Source organism: Elaeis guineensis, chromosome 1 (genome assembly GCF_000442705.2).
Source record: "Elaeis guineensis isolate ETL-2024a chromosome 1, EG11, whole genome shotgun sequence".
Classification (NCBI taxonomy): Eukaryota; Viridiplantae; Streptophyta; class Magnoliopsida; order Arecales; family Arecaceae; genus Elaeis; species Elaeis guineensis.
Window position 1 is genome coordinate 40,078,658 of NC_025993.2, and position 25,877 is coordinate 40,104,534.

Sequence of the window (25,877 nt, forward strand, 5' to 3'; positions counted from 1 at the left end):
CGACTTAGTAGGGTCTCCACGCCCTTGATCGGCTTTGCCGGAGACACCGTCACGACAGAAGGAGAAATCACCCTGCCCGTGACGGTCGGTACCGAACCACGGCAAAGAACGGTCTCCCTCATTTTCGCGGTCGTCCGAGTTCCTTCGGCCTACAACGCCATACTCGGGCGACCCGGACTGAACGCCCTCAGGGCGATCGTCTCGACGTACCATCTCCTTGTTCGATTCCCGACCAAAAACGGAGTCGGGGAGATGCGCGGAGATCAACAGCTCGCCCGACGATGCTTCCAAATCTCCGCCCAAAGCGACGAGACAAAGGATCCCCTGACAATCGACAAACTGGATCAACGGGAGGAGGAAGAGCGGGGTTCGCCGGCCGAGCAGCTCGAGGCGATCCCGATAGGAGAAAATCCCGACAGAAAAGTTTGGATCGGGTCTCAATTGCCCGACACCGAACGCCACCGACTGGCGGAGTTGCTGACGGCCAACGCCGACATATTCGCATGGTCGGCAGCAGATATGTCGGGCATCCCTCCAGAAACAATTACTCACCGACTCAACATCGATCCGACAATGAAGCCGGTGAGGCAGAAGAAAAGGTCCTTCGCCCCAGAAAGGCAGAAGGCCATTGACGAAGAAGTGGACAAGCTGCTCGAAGCAGGCTTCATTCGGGAATCCACGTATCCCGATTGGCTCGCCAATGTCGTCATGGTCAAGAAAGCCAACGGGAAGTGGAGGATCTGCATCGACTATACCGACCTCAATCGAGCATGCCCGAAGGATAGCTTTCCACTCCCGAAGATCGACCAGCTGGTGGATGCGACGTCCGGATTTCGACTGCTCAGCTTCATGGACGCCTTCGCCGGGTACAATCAGATCCGGATGGCGCCTGAAGACGAGGAGCACACCGCGTTCGTGACCCCCAAGGGCCTCTACTGTTATCGGATGATGCCCTTTGGATTGAAGAATGCCGGCGCCACCTACCAGCGACTCGTCAACAAGATCTTCAAAGACCAGATCGAGCGTAACATGGAGGTATACGTGGACGACATGCTGGTAAAGAGCACGCAGATCCCGGACCATGTTCAGGATCTCGAAGAGACCTTCCGCACCCTTCGACGGCACCGAATGAAGCTCAACCCGACCAAGTGCGCCTTCGGGGTGACCTCGGGGAAGTTCCTCGGATTCCTCGTTTCTCAGAGAGGGATCGAGGCCAACCCTGAGAAGATAAAGGCGATCCTCGACATGCGTCATCCGAACACCAAGAAGGAGGTCCAACAACTGAATGGAAGAATCATCGCTCTTAGCCGATTCGTTTCCCGATCAGCTGAAAGGTGCCTCCCGTTCTTCAAGACCCTGCGCCAGGCGAACGGTTTCTCTTGGTCGGATGAGTGCGAACGGGCCTTTGAAGACCTGAAAGGGTACTTGGCTTCCCCGCCGCTGCTCGTAAAGCCGCAGGTCGGGGAGACCTTGTATCTCTACTTGGCCACATCTTCTGAGGCGATCAGTTCGGTGCTTGTTCGGGAAAACGAGTGCCGAACCCATCAGCCCATCTACTACACCAGCAAAGTGCTCCACGGCGCCGAAGCAAGATACTCGGAGACGAAAAAGATGGTTTTCGCCCTGACCGTCTCCGCGCAACGGCTCCGACCATACTTCCAGGCCCATGCCATCGTGGTACTCACCAACCAGCCCCTGAGGGCCGTACTGCGCCGACCCGACACATCCGGACGACTCGCTAAGTGGGCAATGAAGCTTAGCGAGTTCGACATTCAGTACCGACCGAGGCCTGCCTTGAAGGCTCAGGTCTTGGCCGACTTCATCGCTGAATGCCCAACGACCGACCGAAGGTCGGGAGCTGAAGGCCCGGGACGAGATTCGGTCTCTGAGCCGGACCCGATCTCCACCTGGGTACGAGGCACTCCTCGCGGGCTTGAGGATGGCGAAGGAACTGGGCGTCGACGGCCTCCGGGCATTCTCCGACTCTCAGCTGATCGTGGGGCAGGTCAAGGGCGACTTCGAGGCGCGAGATCCGACCATGATCAAGTATCTTCAGAAGGTAAAAGATCTCGTGGCCCGCTTCGGGCATTTCGAGATCTCCCACATCCCCAGGACGGAGAACGCCCGTGCCGACGCTCTCTCCAGATTGGCAACGTCGGCCTATGATTCTTTGGGTCGAACATTTGTCGAAAACCTCCAACAGCCGAGCATCAATCGGGTCGAAGAAGTACAGCAGCTAACGTCCGAACCGAGTTGGATGGACCCGATCGTCCGGTACTTGTCCGACGGGACCAGTCCCGAAGACCCCACGGAGGCCAAGCGACTCCGATGGTCGGCGTCGCAATACGTGATCATGGACGGCCGACTCTACAAGAGGTCGTTCTCCCTCCCCCTGCTCAGGTGCTTGGGACCGACCGACGCTGACTACGCCCTCCGAGAGGTTCACGAAGGAATTTGTGGGAATCACTTGGGGGGCAAGTCCTTAGCCTTCAAGGTCTTACGACAGGGCTACTACTGGCCGACCATGAGGAAGGATGCGGCAGAGTTGGTCCGAAGGTGCGAGCCATGTCAGAAGTATGCCAATATTCAGCACCAACCGGCCAGCCAAATCGCTCCCATTGTCGCTCCGTGGCCCTTCGCTCAATGGGGAGTCGATATTCTCGGCCCCTTCCCACCGGCGTCGGGCCAAAGGAAGTTCATCGTTGTCGCCATCGACTACTTCACGAAGTGGGTCGAGGCCGAGCCCTTGGCGCAGATCACCGAGCGGAAGATGGAGGACTTCGTCCAAAAGTCCATCATCTTCAGGTTCGGATTGCCGCACACCATCATCACCGACAACGGACGACAATTCGACAACCAAGACTTCAAGGACTTCTGCGCCAGGTTCCACATCCGTCATCGACTAACTTCAGTCGGGCACCCACAGTCCAACGGTGAGGTTGAGGTGACGAACCGAACCTTGCTCCATGGACTCAAGACCCGACTGAACGAAGCCAAAGGTCTCTGGGTCGACGAGCTGGGCTCCGTCCTATGGGCTTACCGAACGACCCCCCGTGTCCCGACCGGAGAGTCGCCGTTCAGTTTGGCTTACGGGACAGAAGCTGTGATCCCGCTCGAGATTGGCCTGCCGTCTTCAAGGGTCGAGCAGTACCACGAGCCGGACAACTCCGAAAGTCGGAGGGCCGACCTAGACCTTCTCCCCGAACTGCGAAATGAGGCTCAAATCCGAATGGCCTCATACCGACAGAGGGTCGCCCGGTACTACAACGCCAAGGTCAGACCAAAGCTCTTCAGGCCTGGCGACCTAGTCTTGAGGAAGGCGGAGGTGTCGAAGCCCTTGGACCAAGGGAAGTTGGCTCCCAACTGGGAAGGACCCTACAGGGTTGCTGACACCTTCGGGCCGAGAGCCTATCGGCTGGAAACCCTTGAGGGAAAAACCATTCCCCGGACTTGGAACGCCGACAACTTGAAGCTGTATTGCCAGTGAATTCTGTAATCCAATTGTCGGAATACATCTTCAGTTTGAAAAATTGGAGTTCTAACTCTTCCACTACCGGTCGGCGCTCAGCCCCGACACGCCGACGCGGATCTGGCACCGACGACACATCGGCCCCTTACACGGACCGATACATCTACAACGACGGGAGCCAATACTCCTTCGACGACTCGTCGGACCTTCACAAAGGCCGGCGGACTCTTATGAACGGGAGTTCATGCTCCCTCTACGGTCGAATTTTCGGGCAGAATCCGTCGGCCGACAGGCCGATCGGGCCCCGACCGAAGAAAGGCAAAAAGCCCACGCGACTATTGTCGCGACTTCCGACCTAGCTACGGCCGGTCGAGGGATATTCGGCTTACCACCGTCTATCACACGACGCGACCTTTGTCGCATCTACGACTTGCCGACCGACTAACGGCCGGCTGAACGACATTCGGCTTACCACCGGGCGTCGGAAAACATCGAACCCGACGCAGGGGTATGGGAACCCGACTTACTATCGTTTCCCCGATACTGCGCCGGACGACGACTTCGATTGTCGGAACCCGACCTAAAGTCGGGACACATTTTACTCTCGGGGCTGAACAAGTCGCTGAAGTCCTACCGACTTGCGCGAGTTAGTGACTTAACTAAGTCAGCGACTAACGTTCGACATTGCAGACATGTTGGCATTACAAACAAGGGGAGAAAGTAAAGGGAAGTTTCATTCAATACTTAAAGAAACTTTATCTACAAAGATAAGGCCGAAGCCCGATTACAGGTCGAAGCAGAGCATATGACGAAACAAAACCGACTAATCGTCGGAGTCAACGTCCTCAACAGGACGACGATGCGAGTTGGTCGGCGGTTCTGCTCCGACTTCATCCGTCGGGGCCGACCGATCTTCGGCAACTGGCTCTGCGACGTCTTCGGCTTCCGCCCTGGTGGAGAGACCGTCCGACGCTGGTCCGGCCGCCTCCTCCGCAGCTGGGGCCTCCGACTCTGGCAGAACCACGCCGCTAAGGTCGAGTTCGGGGTACAAGCTCCGAACGGCTTCCCGGGCATCCTCGTACCCAACTTGGTACGAAAGGTAGCCGCTCTCCAAGAGCTCTTCGCGGTACTCCTCCGAGTCCCGGAAGACCTCGATCGCCCGACCCAAAGCCTCCTTTGCCGACTCTGCCTCGGCTTTGGCGACGTCCGCGTCGGCCTGCGCGTCGGAAAGGCCTTCTTCGGCCTTGGCGAGGTTCCCGAGACTTGCTCGGAGTTGCTCGCGCTCGGCCTCCAGCTCTTTGCCGACACTGTCTCGCTCGTGTCGGAGCCGACGGATGGTCCGGGACTTCTTGGCCGCGTCATCCTTCGCCGACTTGAGCTCCGACTCTAACGATGCCTTGGCCTCCTTGAGTCGGGAGTTCTCCTCCGAGAGTTGGGAGACCTCCCCCTCGAGTCGGTTCTCCCGCTCAACCGACTGCTGGAATTGGTCGACAAGGATGGTCTTCTCGGCTTCTAGCCCCGCGACCTTATCTCTCCAGGCCGCGCGCATATCCCCGAATTTCCGATATCCGGCCTCTAGCTCGGATATGTTGAAGACCAGCTGCACAAAAAGAGCCGACTGTTAGTGAGCCGAACTTGCGAAGCGACAATTAAAAACAGAAGGAAGAAGGGTTTACCCGAATCAGCATCGGATAGAAGGACGACAGCATGTCGGAGACACGCTGGTTCTTCATTGCTTCGATGTCGGCGGGAAGGAGTGCTTGGCACAGTCTCCTGGCCAAGTCGTGGTTGGCCAGGCCCGACGCACCCTCGGGAAGCGGAAAGTCGGCCGACCCGCCCGCCGACCGACCTTCGTCACCCGACGCCATTGGGGCCTTACCTCGGCTTGCCGTCCAGGCCCTGACGTCGGAGATAGACGGCAAGCTCGAGCCCGACCGAGTCTCGGCAGACGGCGCGGCGGTGGCATGCGTCGGCAGCTCAGGTTCGCGGACTTCCTCCCGAACCTTCGGAATCTGCTGGGCGGTCGGCGTGCCCCCGGCAGAGTCAGCCGCTCGACGGTCGGGCGAAGCAGCTCCCCCGACTGACGGTCCCTCGGACGGGACATCAACAAGCACTGTCGGTACCGACAGTGCGATCACCGGCTCTGCCTCCGACCCGGCTGGTTCGCTTGGCGGAACCACGCGGGGCCTCTTGGGAGGCTGCGACGGTCCGGCACCTGCCGCCGGCCTCTTCCTCACGGCGTGCTGACGTATGTCGGCTGCCGACAGTCGCGTCCTCGGCGGCATATCTGAAAAAGACGACGAAAGGTTAGAGCTAAAGAAGAAGACAGAAAAGAAAATGAAGGTGTCGGGAGAATGCAAACCGACCTAAACGGGGGACCAGGCTAAGGCCAGCGTCGTACAAGGCCTGCTCGGTGACGAGCTCGCTCTGCTTCGGCACCGAGATGTCCTTTAGCCGATGGAAGTCCTCCCGATCGTCGGCCTCCACCCGACTGTTCTCGTTCGGATCGGTACGGGGATTCCCCCAACGGGCGGGAAACCCCCATGGGGCCGAGGACGACACGAAGAAGAACTGGTTCTTCCATCCGTGGATGGATGTCGGAAGACCAGTAATAAAAGAGAGCCCTTTCCGAGGAATGAAGTACCACCACCCTCGGGCTTTAGGGTGGGGTCGGAGGACAAAGAAAACTCGGAAGAGAGAGATCCGAGGTTCGGTCGGCAAAAGCCGACACAAGAGGGCAAAGCTGACTATCAGCCGAACCGAGTTCGACGCAAGTTGTGCCGGGCACAGCCCGTAATAGTCCAGAACGTTCCGGACGAACTCCGGAATCGGGAATCGAAGGCCGGCCCGGAGATCCTCCAGATAGAAGGCCACCTGACCCTCGGGCGGGCTATTAACCCGACCATCGGCGCCAGGGGCGAACAGCCGAATCTGCTCCGGGACGCAGTACTGCTCCCGGAGCCGATCGACGTTCGGCCCCGAAAGTGAAGAAGCCTCCACCTCCGGGGACGACCGAGTGTCTTTGGTCGGCTCTCCCGACCGACTACCTCGTGGGGACGTCCTAGCCATGAGCTCAAAGAAATGGCAAGGAAGAAAGGAAAAAGAAAGAGGAAGGCTACTCTAGCCCTTGGAAGGAAAGAGTCGCAAATGGGAGACAGAGCGGAGAAGTACCTGGAGCGGAGGCTCAAGCGGGCAGAGTCTCGACTGTAAAAATGAGAGGAGTAAAAAACCATGTGGGGGTAACTTTGTATATATAGTGCTCCCCAACGGTCGAGATGAAGGCACGCACGGCAAAGACTCCCCAGATTTCGCCGCGTGGCATCATCAGGACCGTCCAACGGTCCGACGGTTCGACGCACCCCCCTTCAGATTGCGCCACGTCGCCTCCATCCGCTCCACCGAACGCGAGCCGATGGCCACACGCCACGTGTCGCGGCGTGACGCGACGTTTTGTCTTCCCGACGGGACGCGACGTTTGGAGTTCCCGAGGGAACGGCGGGAATGACGGTTCCACTTCCCGATGGGACACGACGGTTCCACTTCCCGATGGGACATGACACCTGGCACCGGTTTTATCGCTGACACCAGCGGGACATCCGGCACGGCGGGACGTCCGGCGCCGACCGACACCTGATGCTGATGGGACGAGACGCCTGGCGCCGACTGGATGTCGGGCGCCGGTAAACCTCTCGACATTTACAAGGCGCCGGACACCGTATCAATCGGCGGTACGGTCGGATCCTCGCGTACGACAAATCCACTCCTAGTCGCCAGCTCATCATCCGACTTAGGAGTGGAGGGGGGCAACTGTTGGGGGATACCCACCGACCGACCGACCGACCGACCGACTATCGGAGGGCCCGACCGGCTGGCGGCCCGACCGACCGTCTCCGACCGACCGACCGACCGACTATCGGAGGGCCCGACCGGCTGGCGGCCCGACCGACCGTCCCCGACTGAAAGCCGGGAGTGACCGACTAACAGACGCTACTGACGGCTTTTCAATGGCCCAATCACCGACTGGAGGTATGTCGGGCGTATCCCTCCCGACCGACCAGACCCAGAGGCCGACTCACATGAAACTCGCCGACTGACGGAGGAACCCGACGCCACTCTGCTGGCCACCGACCAAGGGTCGGCCGTCTCCTCCCATCGCCGTACAGCCGCCGGACCCTGTCAGCTCTGACACGGACATGCGGCACAGTTCCCCAGGGGTATTGTCCCGCCGAGAGCGAGGTCAACCCTGGTGATTAGACGGCCACACGGCGACATGACATTTCCACGGCGGCTCTGACAGTCTACAGTGAGTTGACAGTTCCTCACTTATCCGCGTCATTAATGACGGCGCCATACCTAGCTCCACTATATATACCGGGGAAGGCAACAGTGCAAAGGGTCGATCCGCCCGTCTCTCCCACATACGCAGGCTCGCTCCTCCCTCTCTTTCCTCTCCCTCTCTCCTTCTCAGAGCTCTCTGTCTGCATTTCACTGTTGCCCAGTCACCTCTCTGACTTGACCGTCGGAGGGTCCCCGCCGGAGCCGCCTCCGGTCAGTGCGGACTTCCTTTTGCAGGTGCACGCTTCCCGACGATCGGGCGGAGAGGCGATTGGCCGCAACAATATGCATCTAAAAATTCCAAGCAATTCAAAGAAGGATGAGAATACAGGTACAAAACAACTAAGACTGTTATCTATATATGCCTCATTGACATGAATGCTGCTAAGGCATGGAACAATATTATAAATCAGATTATGAGAATAATGGTACAACTTAAAGTTAAGAGGACAGCTGCTAGAAAACACAATAAATAAGAACTTTCACTAACGCCGAAAACTGAAATTTATAACAAAATAACAAAGTAACATTAAGATCTTACAGCCTGAACACTGTCACTGTTCCTTCCAATTCTTGTTACCAGCTTTCCATCACTCCATGTACCTGCACCACCCTGCTATGGATGAGTACTTCATAAATGATCGGTAGGAGAACCTCATCAGTAACATAAATTAAATTCACCAGTGATATCTTTCTAAAGAACTTTCTACATCTTTCTCAACAGAAACCAATAAGACTCCTTTGAAAAGTGATAAATATAAAGTAACCATACCATATTAATTCAGAAATGATCCAGAAGAAATTCAGAACTCTCTAAAACACTAAAGCATCTAAGAAGAAGTTAAAAGAAATTCTGAGAACAACTTAATGAAAGAGCAGAGCTCAACAGAACATGTAGAAAATTATAAAATTCAGATTTTATTCCTAAGATCCTTAATGATTAGTAAATGAGCCAAAAGAAGCAAAAACACTTTCTCATGTAAGAAATTAGCAAGAAATTAGAATTGGCAATCGTGTCCAGTTACGTTGACAATCATATATCAAGGTCCATAAAACACTGAGACAAACCCGACCTGACCTACCAGCAGATCAGGAATTCCTGACCCAAATACAGCCCATAGCCAACTCACAACCAACCATCTTAGCCATTTAAGGCCCATGCCAATTTACTTTTGGGCTTTATATTATATGGGTAGCTTTTTTTCATAGCTTTTGGACTGTTTTGCTGCAATTCATCTCTCCTTTTAGTTCTAAGCCATTAGATCAGTAGCCTAATGGTTCATATATCACATAAAATATGAACATCAACATACATATATAAAAATAATTGCATAGATTATATAACCCCCTTCTATGACCAGACAGGTTGAGGGGCCCTAACCAGAACATATCCCTACCTGTTGGCAGGTCAGGATTCGCTAGCCTGTCCCCAGCTTGCTAACCCAAGAGGTCAGTTTAGGCGGGTCAAGTCTGGTAGGGTAAACAAGTTGGGTTAGAAATTGCCACCTCTAGAAGAAATTATAATAGTAATGTGATTGTGAGTACAATTTGAGATTTTTCTTAATTACCTAGAGAATTACGCAACTTGGTTTATGAGTCAGCTACTTGTCATGATAAATATAAAGTAGTTCATGAAGAATGGTCACACACCAATAGGCTACATTAGCTTAAAATGCAACGAGCATGCAGAACATGCAAGCATTGCTCAGAAAGAGGAAACATAACATGAACAGATGGAACGCCATCTTGGATTGGCTGAGCAGCTATTTGTGACGAAACCACCATGCCAATCATACCCAGTTGCCCACACACAAATGTTAAATGAAAGGGCTCAGCTTCCAGCAGACTGCTGGACTCCAATGTTTTCCCATTAACATAGAGATGATGACGACTAACCTAAACAAGCATGGTTGACCGTATAGCTGCAATGCTATTGACAGCCAAGGTACAACCAAATCAGCAAAATGATGACAGAATTTTTGTTCAAAGAAAAGCAGGTAAATTCTTAAGACATACACACATGCATGCTAGAAAAGAGGCACATGCAATACACGTTACAGGAAAATATAGAAAAAAACAAAAGGAATATAAACTAGTCAATTATGTTATTATAAACTTAAAATAAACTAAATAAATATAGGAAAATGTTAGAAAAGAATTAATTAATATAAGGAGAACTTGATACATGGTCCTTTATGTGACTGCAATTTTATACTTAGCCTGTACACAATTAGTATTTCACATTTAGTCCCTTGGACAGTTGCCTACATTTTGCACACAGGCTTGTTCTTTTTATTTATCCCTACTTTGTGAATAGGATGAGCCAGATATTAAATATAAAAGGCCATCAACAACAAGGACTGGGTACAACATGTGGACTAAACATAAGATGACAGTCCATCCAATGGGAGATAACGCAAAGAAATATATATCAGAAAATAAAATGTACTAAAAAATATAATAGCAGTACCAAATAAATAAGAGAACATGACAAGAAAAAATTAAAAGGCATGGAATTCCATACCGATCCAAACCAGATCATTCGGGAGCCAGTCCGATTTGGCCCAAAAAAATGGAAAATGCCGGTTGGTTCGGTGCAGTACAGACCCGAACCGCACGAAACTGCATTGTTTGGGCCACTTCGGCTCGATTTGACCCCGAACCAAGCTGCACGTGAGGGGAGCATGGGTGGGTGGGTGGGGTGGGGTGTCTGGATGGATAACCTTTCGAAGGAAAGGCAGAGAAGCATTTGCTTCTGTCTTTTGTTCATTTAGTTTTGAGCCGAAGAAGAAAAAGGAAACCACCCCAACGATCCAGATTTTTTAGAATTTCATTAAAGAACCAACATATTTCAACCGGATTCAAGGTAATTCAACATCTTCTCACTCAAAATTTTTTTTCCCATTTTTGTGGACAAAAAAGGCAACAAATAAAAAAATAGGGAGAAATCATACCAAAATTTTTGATTTTGGCATGATTTTATTATATATTGTAGATCTTTAGACAATCTACACGATGACGCTAAAATCATTAATTTTTATTAATTATATATTTTTTAAATTAAAAATATATTTTTGAAATAAAAATTTATAAAAAATAAAATTTAAAAAATAACTGTAAAATCAAAATATTGTTTAGGATGGTTCAAACTATTTTCACTATGAAATTGATGTCCGATTGTGAAGATTTTGATGAATGATGCACATGATAGCCTAGGCCTAATTTTGAATAAAATTAAAAAATAAATAGCCTTTAACGCATGTACATGGACTTAGAAAAATATATATAACATCCATGATATGCTTCTATTTGAATCTAAGCTCAAATAAATTTTTAGAATGTTTGAAATTAAAACATATTTTTTTAATTAATTAAATAATAAAAAATATATAAAATTAGTAATACATTTTAGCTAATTTAGAAGTGTTATTTGAAGCATATAATATATTTTTCTGAATTTATGAGATTTAAAATTATTTTTCAATACAGAAAAAATTAGATATCAACAAAAGTTATGAAAAATTAGAAGACACTCGACGAGATATTATATCAACAGAGATCTTAAGATTAGTACATTGTTCTTTATAGTTTGAACTTTAAATATATTTAATGCATTGTTTTAAATTTTTTTTATTTTATTTCGAAGTGATAGAATCATTATATGACATAAATGAACATTAATTTGGATCTAAAATAATTCAAAATTTTAAAAAAAATTGATTAGATTCAAAAGAAACTAAAAAAAATAAAAAAAAATTGCATGCTGGTACAGAACCGGCATGCTAGGCCATACTGGCACTCAATATGGTACGATATCGATATCGTACCATATCGATCAGGAATCGATATGGGTATCGGTATTCGATACCAGCTCCAAAAACCTTGCTAAAAAAAAGTATAAACATGAAATAAAAATAAAGTAACAAAAATATAAAATAGAAATGAATAAGAAATTTTAAAATAGCAAATATAAATAAAAAACAAAGAAAATCATTAAAAAACAACAAATGAAAACATGAATAGGAGAGCAGTAGATAGTAAACGGAATATGGAATGCAGTTTCCATATAAAGTAGGGGAGAGCATGTGCAAGAGTCTTTCTAACAAGGAGGAAAGGAGGATTTCAGCATAAGGGAAAAGCTAGCACTGTTGGTACTAAGATAGTAGAATTACAGAAAATTTTACAATTTTTTGCAAACTTGCAATAAATTAATCGGAACAAACAAAGAGTAGGGAAAGAAAGACTCTGGTTAAATGCTCATTTTGAATTTGAATTTAAATAGTTTCCAGCAAGAGATGCAATATGTTTCCCTAAATTAGTAAAAAGTGGCGAATTTGTTTGACCATCCCTTATGGTATTTGAATTTCAAGACAAGGACAATAATGAGCCATTAGCTTGGTATTTTAAGTTTTCTAAATAAGAAAAGTGCAGTGGAAGATTGTGCAAGGATGAAGAGGGGGAAATAGAGTTAGGGAGAGAAAATAGGACCATGAAGAATAGAATAAAAGTGAAGAATCCGGCCCTGGGGTCAAGTGGATTGTGAATTGTTCATGAATTAGGAAAGGATAGTTGAACTAGGGAGTTGCCTAGAGAAAGGGGCAAACACAAAAAAGAAGGTATTATAGAAAAAAATTCATCCAAAAAGTTGATAAATGAAACCTATAAGAGAATATTTCTAAATGTAAAACTCTTTTTAATAAAGCACTAGCAAAACAGTATGTGCAATGTGCATTAAATAAAAGGAGATGACTTAGATAAAAAGAGGAAATAAACATGTGTATACAAAACAGAAATTAAGAAATAAAAAGTAAAAGAAAAAATAAATTAAATGCAAAAATACAAAATGCACTTAAAAACATAAACAGAATATGAAGCTAACAAAAAGCAAGTAAAATTTAAAATAGATAAACAATCAAAAAATTAAAAAAAAAAATAAATTTTAACTTTCCACAGCCATAACGTCATCATCTATATAGCCCACTATATTCAATTCCAGAATCTCTAAATATTCACATTCTATAAGGGCACTTTCTTATAAATATACTTGAACAAATATATTATAATAGAGATGTAACCAAGATTTTACGTCCCAATGGGACAAGGGGCATCCCAGCCATCCTGTCCCATCCGTGTGAGAAAACGGGACTGGGACGAGATCGAGACTGTGAAACCCATCCATACAGGAAAAGAAGAAGAAAGAGGAAAGAAAGAAAGGAAGATAAAAAAAGAAAAAATTGAAAGGAAAAAAGAAGAAAAAGAAAGAAAGAAAGAGAAAAGAAAAAGAAAGGAAGGAAAGAAAGAGAAAGAAGAAGAAAAAAAAAAGAAAGAAAGGAAGGGACTACAAAAATGAAGAACAAAGGAAAGAAAGTAAAAGAAAAAGAAAGAAAAAAAGGAAGAAAAAAAAAAGAAAGAAAGGAAAAATGAAGGAGAGAGAGAGGGAGGATATCTATGGAAATGCATAACTAAAATGGCTATCGAGATGGGATTGGATAGCGGGGCATCCCATTCCATGAAGATACAGGGACACTTCCATCCCATGAGAATTAAAACCTTGGGTGTAACCAAGCCGAGATGAGCTGAGCAATTATAGGCTCAAGCTCAACTCTATTCAAGCTCGAAACTCAACATAAGTTCAATCAAGCCTTAATATCCAAGCTCAAACTTGACTCGATTAAAAAAAAAAAGCAATACTAGAGACTAACTCGACTCGAATATCAACCAAGCCATAGTCGAGTTGAGTTCAAGCTTGAATTCGAGCCACAGTCATAATTAAAAAATATGGCTAAAACAAAATCTAACATAATATTATATTTTAAAATATTGAATTATAAATAAAATATAATATTATACATATATATGTGTATATATATTCAACTAAGCTCACAAGCCTTCGAGTCCAATATTTTGCTACTCGAGCTCGATAATAGTCGAATCAAGTCGAGCTCAAGCAGCTCATAAGTTGAGCAGCTCATTTGCACCCCAATATTATAATAAATTTGGAGATCAAATTGTATCTATTATTTCCTTATTGGCTTCCTTTTTTGTTGGGCATAAAAAATAGAATAATTTTTTTCGAAAAAACTCAAAGATGAGATGAGTTAATGTTTACAGACATTACTTAGGAAATGAAAGGAAGAATTTGTTTCCACAAGAGAATATTTTATGGAGTTTAAAGGTCTGCTAAAATTAGTTTAAGGTATTTTTTTGTCAAAAAAGTTGGCTTACAAAATTCCACTGGCAATTCTGAAATTCAACAACGAAACATGTAAATGGCAAATCTACAACAACAATTGAAACCTAGAACTTGGAGATTTCAAGTAAATGTATCCAAAAGTTGGGAAATAGAAAAATTTAACAATATAATATAGTGTTTGCTTTGATTTATCATTTAAAATCATGTAAAAAAGATACGACACTGACTTGTGTATATTCCATCATGTCTAAAGCAAAATCAATAGTTCAAAATTTTAACTATATGATTTATGATACACTTTAGTAGATTAACTCTTTTTAAATAGAGAAGGTAAGCCAAACCATCCCAAACCACTTGATTCGAGCGTATCGAGCCAAATCGATCAGCAACATTTGCCATGCCATATCAAATCAGGTGGTACGGCATACCATACCATACCATACCATACCGGTTCAATACCGCTATGTGGTCAGGGAGCGTACCATACGATGGAATTCTACATTCCTTCCAACTCCCTTAAGAAGCCCAATGCAATTATTAGTTCACATACTATCATAGATAGTGACAGATAAGGACAACAAGTTTTTAAGTAACGCTACTTTATTTGATTTAGATAGTCTTATACATGATTCATTATATAGTAACAAATATGTGTTATTTCCCAAAATCATTGCTTTTAAACCATAATTCTTTATCAAATATTTCTCAATCTGCTTCTTGGAGGAAGTCCACTGACTAAATAACATTGAAATCCTAAGTTAAACAACCACAATCATTGAAAAAATCACTAAAAAATAAAAAATTGAAAGAATAAAAAATTGAAAAAAAAGGAAAATGGCATACATGTACAAAACTAGCATGCCATTGCACACCATGTCGGTAAAGTACTGAACCGGCATAGTAGAATACTAGTCACCGATGAGTACGACACCCAAGACTGGTTCGACGAACCTTGAAATAGACCATCTTGTACACTTACGCTTAGTCCTACATCATATACTCCACCGGTGGTTAGTGTATCTATGCCTCTTTGCTGGTTAAATAGATCACCTTAACTTCCAACAAGAGATCATATTGTGTCCACTTGATACATAGCTACAAAGAGTCCAACAAGGTATGCTGGCTCGATGCCAAACCCCATAACAGCAATAATCTATTACTGTGTCAGTATGCCCAATCAGGGGCTAGTTGGGTGTACCAACACTCGGTACGGCCCCTACACTACATACTGGTTCGATACTGGTATGGTACAATCGGTATGCATTGGTAATAGATCAGTACGGCATTCTTTGGAGACCAAAACTCATGACATCTATTTCTTGTAATCTTCTAATCCCAACATAATATGTCACACTGTGGATCCTCAAGTTAGAAAGCATATCGTTGATTGAAGATCACTATGCTTTAGAGTTTAATGCTGTTAGAATCAAGGTCAGTTATACTATACTAAACCAGATGGTATGAGACATACCATACCGTACCAATTCAGTATCAATACATGGTATGAGGGGCATACCGATACTAGGTATGCCAAACCGGCCCCGTACTAACACAATAACAAGATGACACTGGTACAGAGCCTAGTACTAAGATGGCATACCTTTGGCTAGAATGTTTCTATACTAACATCCTCCTTTATAGACACCCATGTGTATCTAGTGAATTGGATGTATAAGTAGCTTTTCATTGCCGGTCCTCTTGATTCAACCTATTAATCCATTTCAACATGATCAACTAAGTCATAACACATCCAACTTCTACTCTCTCAAAAATTTAAGTATTTGACAATGTGTGCAGCTGTGCAAGTGTCCACACACAAAATGTTCACAGCATAGCAGAGGGTGATGTATATTTCATCCATGAGTAAAAAATAAATAAAACTACCAAAAACATTTGTGTGGCACTCAAAGATAGAAAAAAAATGCAGTATCTAATCTAATCTATTACATAAATTAAACATCAGATTGTTGGATAATCTAATATTTGGTTTTTCTTTTTTGTATGATATCAGCAAAATTTTGGTCTTTGTAGAATGTGGCCACATATTGGATTCCTTATTTTGTGAATTAAAATGTCATTAATATGGTTTTAAAAAACAGTTTTTGTGGCCGCCTATGTCACCCATTATGCCTATATGTCCCCATGGATATGCTGTACCTGGATTAGGCTGCACCAGGATGTGAATTGACCCAGATGGTGGATGCCAAGTGGCCCAGCCCTCCATTCATCTCCTCCTTTGCTACCTTACCTGTAATTTTTCTTATGTTTTCTGAATTTTATTGATTTATGTCTAATTCTTCATCTTTATCCATATATTTAAACATGAACTGCCTAAGCAGCCACATACTACGTACGCACTGCAAGCTACCTCAACTGCCTGCATACCATGCTAATTTATGAAACATTGGTCATCATCATAATTATTTAATGATAGAATTTAATATTAACTAAGTGGAATATAATCTTCCATTCCTAAACTTATAGTTCTTGAAAGTGGACAAGCTAAAGTGCTACCACAAACTTTTTATTGTCATGACAATTGGCAATAACCATGAATAATGGGCCAGTGCTTTGAAAGTGATGATAAAGGACAAGGTGAGGGGATTGGCAACAACTTGTCAAAATATCAAATCACTAACTACTAGAATACAACCACCACATCAGGACTCCAAGGTCTTCATATTCCATGATAACATTGAAGAAATAGAAGTGAACCGAGAGCATACCTCCCCAAAGCAAAAATTGCTCTCAGATTGTAGAACTCGCCGAACAACTAAAGCACCAATATCACGCCCCCTCTGTTCAACTGCTTGACCCCTTTCTATTAGGGTAACTTCTGCACCAAGTTCCCCAAGCACAAGGGAAGCAAACAAGCCTGATGGCCCACTACCAATGACTGCAACTTTTGGTTTTTTGAGAAGTGGAAGCTCATTAGAATCCTTGCCGTGAGTGTCTTGTCTCTCTTCCAGCTTGAAACCATTGTGGGTTTGTTTACAATCATGTAATATACGAATCAGATCAGCAGGAATGTCTTCCTTGGGCATATACTCTATGACCCCAAGTTTGGGTTCTAAGCGATAGATGAAGTCCCATGTGCGAGGTTCCAAATTCAGAAGTTTCTTTACATCCATGTCCACAGTATAAACAAACTGAGGTTCTTTCAGCACCTGCAGACACATCAAGAGAGTAGGTAACAAGTTATAAATAAAAAGAACCACAGCAAGTGCAACCTACAACAGCATCCAGCTAACAAAAACTTGCCCTTTTCATCAGGTATCATACTTACAAAAATTGGATTTCATGAAAACAAATGAGCAGAAGGACCTTAAGTCATGTTAAACAGTTTTATCTTTAACTAAATTGAAATTTAGTTGGAAAAAAGCTACGTAATTATGGTAATGACTTTTAACTAAGTTGAAACATGTCTAGATATACTGATAGAGGCCAGCACAATGTCAAATATAAAGGCTATATTCATCAAATTATATTACACCACACATGCAGACCAACTAGAAAACTAGCGAACAGAATCTACGAATGTCTCTCTCTTTGCAACTTTATAGAAAGAGAGGTTAAAAAGACAATACATTATTTAATCAACACAGTTTATATCTGAGATTTCTGCTTTCTGCACACTGATATACTTTTAATTATAATAGAAATTGATGACCAAAAACATCAGTGCAAGTCCAAACTGCCCTGAGTTCTTAGAAGTTTCTTGCTACAGATTCTCTCGGAACACATGCATTTGAAATATATTTTTTTTATCATATACTGTATTCACATATTATTCAACGAAAAAACTTTGCCCATTAAATTGTATATAGAGGGCACCTGCAAATTAGTATTTAAATTTTGTAGAATTGTGCAATATATTAAACTCTCTACCTTAAGATTTGTGGTATCAAAGTGTACCAATGTGAACAGAAGCCAAAGATTTGAGCATTACTAGATCAAAGAGGACCCCTTAAGTGCCTTAACAACCTACAAGCTACAAATCATCCAAACAAGACAAAAACAATAATCAGGCCCACAAATGAAAACTCAATTGTAGCCTGTGATGCCAGAACAAAGTTGTCAAATCACCTAGGTGGTCCTAGGCATTTACCCCTTTTCAGGAGACGTGGATTCTGTGAACTGCATGGCTTGCAAGCCACCATAACAGAAGTTGGCCATCCTAGCCAAATTGCCATGATAGGGATGGAATTGCAGAAACCGAAAAGAGGTTCCCATTCCCCTGTTTCGAGAACCAACAAGAGGGGAAAATCTCTTCCACTGCCTATTGGATTCTTTGCCTCCTTCCTACGTCTCTGCTCACCTCCGGCCAATGGGCCAATCTCCCATGACACCTACCAATGCTCCACTATTATTCTCATATGCCACAATCTAGGGATTAGAAGACAACCAGCTAACAAACCCAAATGAAGATGGAGAGATAGTAGGTGGAGAAGCTAGATGAAGTGGCCTAGTGTCATTTTAGGAAACATGCAGGAGGGTAGCCTATGGAACTATGGCTGGAGGTAAGCAAACAAAGCAATGACCAGGGGCTAGAGGCGGTAGGGCTGAGGTCGTCAGTGAGCTAACCAATAAGAGGAAGTGGATGAAGATCCTTCGCTATCATTATCACTGGCCTCTTCCTTTTTTGGCGAGCAAAGAGAACAGTCAGGGGGGAGAAAAGAAGTTGCCAGCAATCTAACCGGCAAGTTAGAGGCAAAAAAGAAGCAAGAGGGTAGATGGGATGGAGTTGTTTCTAAGTTTTTTTCTTTCCTAAAAGTAGAGAGACTTGCATGTTGGTGTCATGGAAGATTCAACCAACAATTGTAGGTGAGTGAAGGTCGAGGAAGGATGTGAAGGATCCAGCAGTCAGAGGCAACAAACCACCTTTGGTCACTACATTGAACAAGGGACATGGATACCACTATTTCAGTTTTTTGGTTTCTGCCGATCATTTTCTAGCCTGTTATTTAGGCTGAATGATCATCTTCCTTGGGAAGATTCACCAGGCTGCATGTTGCACAATGCCACAGCCCACTAAATGTGCACCCCTTTCAAGGCCCATATGAAATGCCCAGGCGATTGGGCTGGCACCAGCGTAAAAATATCATCATAAGTTAATAGAATTATACTTTTTCATTGCTGAGTCGTATACAATTCAAAAAGAATTACTTCAAAGAATATCTCATTGACAAACAAAAGTTATCAACCACTCGTGCAATAATGGAATCTTTAATTTGGTGGTACTTAATTAGTTAATTTTAGTTAATAATCTCTCTATAAAGTGATTTAAAAGTACCCAAGGCCTTGTAAAAATGTAACATGGTCAAGCATCTCAGCATATGAGAAGCAACTAAACATCTTTATATTTAATAAATAATTAGTTAAAGAATTAATTCTCTCGGTAAGTCATACAACAAGACACTTGTTGAAGACAAAAGTGGCCCCTAAGCTGCCAAGTGCCTGCCTATGTGCCAACGTCGGCACTTGGGCAGCTATCTCACTTGAAGGCCAGGAAGGTAGTCATAGCATTCAAGGAGAGTAGTAGTCATGAAGCTTTGCAAGAAGGTCAAAGAATGTAGTCAACCTCCTATACAAATTCCATCATGGAAACCATGAAAACACAAACAACAAAAGTTGTATACTCTATCACAACCTTGAGGGATCACTTTGTTGGAAATTAAGGAAAGCAAGCAAAAGATTATTGGAGACAGCTTTAGGTTGCATCAAACGGGAAGACCTCAGAAACCTTTCTGCGACCGTTAGGATGAAGGTCTAGAGTGCACAAATACTTCAAATTGTATATTTTGGCATAGCTCATGCATTTGGAATATCAATACAATGCAACACATCCCAAGGAAAAAAATAATATGGTTTTCTTTTACTTTATTCAATAGTTCCAGAGAATTGTAATCCTATTGGCAACCAATATACCTCTAAAGCCTCAAATGGTCAGTTTCTAGGATAACAAACAAGTCAAGGGTATGAAAGCTCTTATATTCATTGCCCCTCATCTAATGGGTGTGGTTATGATGCCTAACAATCATAAGATACATTTACTAAGGCTTGTCATGCCCATGCACTAATGCAAGTACAATTACAGTACAAGACTTAAAGTTTGGCTACTTTAATATTGGATATTGCTACTACAAAATAGATTTCTAAATTCACTTTTTTTTCATTCACAAAAAAAATTTAGTAATATATCATGTAACAATTTGTGTATAAAAGATTATGTTTCTACATCTACTATATAATTATTATATTTCGAGAAGAAGAACCTAATGGATTAGATGCTACCAAGTACCAACCCACAATTTTATGATGTTCGATTGTCATATAAGTTACCTCATTATTCCACAAAATCACACCTTCAAGCACAATTAAAAGGTCATTGGATGCCAACTTTTATAAATGTCTCGATTAGATTAAATAGCTATGCTAGCCAACTCCTTTTCTTGGTTTTATTCATTAATCATTACTCTCACATTATTTATTGAGCCAACTTGGATCAAATTGGTTAGATCCCTTGACCTTTTAGCATGTTTTCTCTTACATTGTTTAGTTGATTGTCAAGCTTTCCACCATGCAGCTATTTCACATTGATTGTATCACAAAATAATTGCATCTTTTTTTTAGTAGGGGAATTGGAGGCATGTTCCCAATTACAGATGTTGAGATCAAGGTTCACCATGTCGATACTCTACCCCATATTGGTATCGTTTTAGTACAAAGTCGGTACACTCAGGGGTCGGTTCGGCATACAAGGTTCAATATGCCTCCCACACCGAGCCTCAGTTCAATATCGGTACAATTAAGTTATGCTCAATATGGATGGTACACACTAGTATAGCGAACCTTGATTGGGATCAGGGTTTGCCGAACCATCCCAAACTAAGCAATTCAGACCGCACCAAACCGAACCAACTAAGAATCAGGACAATTTGGTCTTTAAACCTCCTGAGCACCTCCGACCCCTTTGTTTTCTCTCTCCCCCCTCTCTTTTGCCATGATCAAAGCTTTGAAGCCCCACCATGCAGTTACTGGTTGTTAAAGGCTCCACCAGTACACAACACCAATATCACCATTATCGATCAACATCAATGTCCTTGATCAACATCAATGCCCTGTACCCCTCTCTCCTCCCTCTCCCTCTTTCTCCCCTTCATCTGCTCTCCCCACCCCTAGTTCTCCTCCTAGAGTTAGGGTTAGGGTTTTCTCCCTCTCTCCCTCACTATTCTCCCGATCCATCATCTTCGGTTCACTTCGGCTCAATATAGTACATATTAGTACTGTATCAAATCGATAGCTAGTTGGTACAACCTCCAATACCAGTTTGGTTAACCTTAATTGGTATAGACAACTCAAGACATTGGTATCGGCAAGATATGGAAACTATGATGGGAAACAGAAATATAAACTAGTTGTTTTGTCAAATGCTGACTTTTAAAGAGCATAGGTTATATTTATAGGATAAACTATGCTTAAGAATACAAAAGACATTGAAACAAAAAAAGGACGCATTTAAATGGACAAGTAAAATGGAAAAAATACTTACATAGTTTAAAGACAAATTATTAGAGGATGAAAAGGCGAACCCACTACAAGGGGTGGCAATTGGGTCAAGTCAAATATAGAATAGATCAAAAATCTATCAACCCAAAACCAACCTATTTATTATAATGGGTCAAATATCCAGATCTAAACCTCATCATTTTATTAAATAAGTATCTACCTCGATCTACAAGGGGCTGAAATTAAATGGGTTAAATGGTTAAGCATTGTCACCTATATTTACCCCAAACTATTAACCCTAAACTAGACTCGACGAGCACAACATGACCCATTTATTCCACATGTCAAGTCTACGCCATGCAACACTAATCAGCTAGTGGCTGGAATATGTACAGATAACCCTATCTAACTTATCATGTCACCATAAAGGATATCATAATACATGACATAATACTTGAATAGGATATCATAAATCATAAACATAACACAGCACTATAATTTAATGGTAAATATCCAATAAACCCCTAATCCTTGTTTTCTCCTCTCCCCTTTCTACCCTCTCCTACCCTCTTCCTCTTCCCTTAATACCTTTCCTATCCTCCTCTCCTCAAGGGCAAAGTCATGATTCCTCTTATTGGGGGACTAATACCACATGCATACATATGCACATTAAAAGGTGTAAAACCTACATATCTATTTTAAAAGATGTAAAACCTACTTACAAAACATAAAATCATTATCAAATGAGAAAAAACTTTAGAATTTTTAGTTAATTGTTTTTTGATGTTCTGTCATGCAATAATAATCATCTAAAATAAACCAGGTGCTTAATTTTTTTTTGTTCAAATGACAGTCATTTTGTCAATGAATTATCACACACCAAAACATGATGCTGTGGTTCTCACAATTAAGCCACTGAAAAATCTAGGATAAGTGCAAGAATCAAAAGGTTGTAAGATACATGCAACCTTCTCTTTTCTTTTTCTTTTTTTTTTTTTTTGGTAAGAATGTAACCTTCTTTTTCTAAGTAAATTATGTTGACCTAGCTAGACTTCTATATCTATATAAGGAATACTTCACAGCTATAGGAATTACTAATATAAGGGGTAAACATTTTGGAAAAAGCAAAAATAAGGGGGCTTATTGAGTTTTAGGAAATTAGGGGCTAATCAATTGAGATTGTTAAAAGATGAACAAGGGAAAATAACGCCTTCGGGCATTGTTCTCAAGGATGAGGGGGTGATCATGGCCTCTATTAGCCGACAAGGTCCCTTATCCTCCTCAATTCCTCATCTCTTCTTGTGGATCCTACCTATTGGTGCACCTAACCGACCTCCAGCCACGTGGCAACATCGAGATCAACTCTATACCAATCTGCCTCCTATAAAGCATCACAACAGAAAAGTAACCTTAACTTACCAGCAGTACTCAAGACTAGGTTGGACAAATACCGAGGGTAAATACCGACCTAGTATCAGATGTCAGGTAAATCTCATGTTTACATCCAATCGACATCGGAAAGACATCGGGTTTTGACCAACTTCCCATAAGCGCCAGTAAAATCCCTGATCTGACTATTCTTCACATGGGTCAACCCATGATCTCTCTACAACTGGCCAATCTATTATAACCAACGGCTAACAAACTAGGATGGTTATCCACAACCGCCTAACAAATGAGATCATCCAAATCAAGTGGTTATCAACGGCCTAACAAACTCTATCAACAGCTTAACAAACTCCTCTATATAAAGAGGATAAGAGGACTCTCCAAAAGTAAGTCAGAACTAAACTCTTAAAGCTGAAACTCTACTGAACCATCAATTCTCCAGTTCCTCCACTGAAAGGAACTTGAATTCTCTCACTTCTTCTTCACTCCATTCCTCTTGCTCTCTACTTCTCCTTTTTCCACTATCCACGCTCGATCTTCGACTAACTTAACCATCTGAGGGTCCTAAACCGGAGGATCCCCCTTTGGTTTGTGAACTTCTTTGCAGGTTCAACCGACAAATTCCGCCACTTCGATTCGCCACCAAACTCCAGCTCGATATTGGACCGACCTTGTCAGCTTCACCTGGAGTATCGCAACAACATATTGGCGCTAGAGGAAGGGTCTTGCCCAAATTTTTGGTGGAAAATGGTGAAAGTGAGAGCACAAAATGATAGAATCACTCCTTACCCTTGCCATTTGCACCAGGAGGCTTGCTAGAAGCTGCTCAACCCCCAGTGATGGTTGATCCTCAGCAATTCAACCTTTTGATTCAGCAGGTTCAAGCTCTTACTACTACTGTGCAACAGCTCCAACGCACCACAGACCAGCAACAAGAAGCAGCCCCTCTGAAGATCTTGTCCCAGCATAGCCTACAACCAACCCATCAAGATCATCATCCTAATCAAACCATCAAAATCTCTAAAGAAAAGTCAGTTCCTAACGCTAGGAAGCAACGTTGGGAAGGAGATCTTGAATAGAAGATTCAAGAAATTAAGAAGAGATTGATGGAGGTTCAAGTTGGGAATCATTCCCAAAAAAAAGGAGAAAACTTCAACCTACGATCTCCTTTCTCTCAAAAAATTCTCAGTAAGCCAATTCCTTCTCGATTCAAGATGCCAACAGTAGAATCGTTTGATGGTTCTACTGATCCATTGGATCATCTTGAAGGTTACAGAGCCCTCATGATGTTGTAAGGAGAGTCTAATGCCCTACTCTGCCTTACTTTTCCTGCTATACTCAAGAAGTTAGCGAGGGTGTGATTTTCTAGACTCCAATCGGAATCTATTTCTTCTTTTGAGCAGTTGGGAAGACTGTTCATGACTTACTTCAGCAATAACCAACCACATCTGAAGAACACTGACAGCCTCTTCTCCATTCAACAACAAAAGGGTAAATCTCTCCATAAGTATGTGGCGCATTTCAACACGGCCACGCTTGAAGTTAGAAACTTCAATGAATCCATCGCCATGTCTGCTTTAAAGCGAGGACTCAGAAGTAATCATCTGATCTTCTCCCTCAGCAAAAATTTTTTGGACATGTATGATGAAATGTTGGCCCAAGTTCAAAAATATGCTTAGACTGAAGAGGAAAGCATTAATCAACAAGCAAAAAAGGAGAAGAATGGTAAAAAGTGACCCCGTAAGGAAGATCACGGAGCTTGACAAGAGGAGAACCTTAGAAGCCCACCTCGGCATTTTGATACCTATACTCCCCATCTGTTCCTCGTGCCCAAATTTTGATGGAGATCAAGATATAGGGATATCTTCACCGGCCAAATCCAATGAAGGCCCCACCAGCAAAGAGGGACAAAAATATTGCCACTTCCACCGTGATCATGATCATGAGACGGAAGACTGCCTGCAGCTCAAGGATGAGATAGAAGCTTTGATCCACCGAGGTTACCTTGATATGTTCAAGATCGGACGAACCAGGCTACTGAACTTCGACAGAAGACCGATGAAGACACTCAGCACCATAATTAGCCTACTGCTGGAGTCATCAATATGATCTTAGGTCTTTCCAGTGATCGAGGGGCAACAATTGAAAATCCTTTGTCAAAAAACAATGCATTGGAGATGTGACTTCATTTTCTAATAATGATGTTCGAGGAGTCCAAACTTATTACAATGATGTTGTCGTCATTTCTATGATGATAGCAAATTATGATGTAAAAAAAATATTCGTTGATAATGAAAGTTCTACTGATGTGCTGTTTTATGATGCTTTTCCAAAATAAATTTTTTAGATCGGTTGAAATTGATAAGCTCTTAAAAATAGGTTTCATCAGAGAAGTTTATTATCCGAAGTAGATAGCTAACGTTGTTATGGTTAAAAAGGCAAATGGCAAATGGAGGATTTGCATCGACTATACTGATCTCAACAAAGTCTGCCTAAAGGATTGTTTTCCTTTGCCAAGAATAGAGCAACTTGTTGACGCCATCTCGGGACATAAGCTTCTCAGCTTCATGGATGCTTCCTCTCCGAATGGTACTAGAAAATGAGAAAAAATAACCTTTGTCACTGAAAGAGATTTGTATGATTATAAAATGATGCTTTTTGATCTTAAAATGCAGATGCTACATACCAGCGTCTAGTTAACAAAATCTTCAAACAACAGATCGGCTGCAATATGGAGATTTATGTCGATAATATGCGGGTAAAAAGCACTGAAACAGATCGGCATATAACTGATATAGAAGAAGCCTTTGGGGAACTTCAAAAGCACCAAATGAAGCTTAATCCAAATAAATGTGCCTTTGGAATAACATTGGAAAAGTTCTTGAATTTTCTAGTAACTCATAGAGGAATAGAGCGAATCCTGAAAATATCCAATCACTACTGGAGATGAAGCATCCAAGTACTATCAAAAAGATGTAACGA

At 43.4% G+C, this 25,877-nt stretch overlaps 1 protein-coding gene across 1 annotated transcript in view; it reads right to left on the reverse strand.

The window, feature by feature from the left end:
• Positions 1–25,877, reverse strand: part of LOC105034784 (uncharacterized) — a 77,207-nt gene that overhangs the window by 34,576 nt on the left and 16,754 nt on the right. The window contains exons 3-4 of the mRNA XM_010910062.4: positions 16,724–17,164; positions 8,346–8,417 (exon numbers count right to left, since the gene is read on the reverse strand). Coding sequence (XP_010908364.1) covers positions 8,346–8,417; positions 16,724–17,164 — 513 coding nt within the window. The remainder of the gene's footprint in view (positions 1–8,345; positions 8,418–16,723; positions 17,165–25,877) is intronic.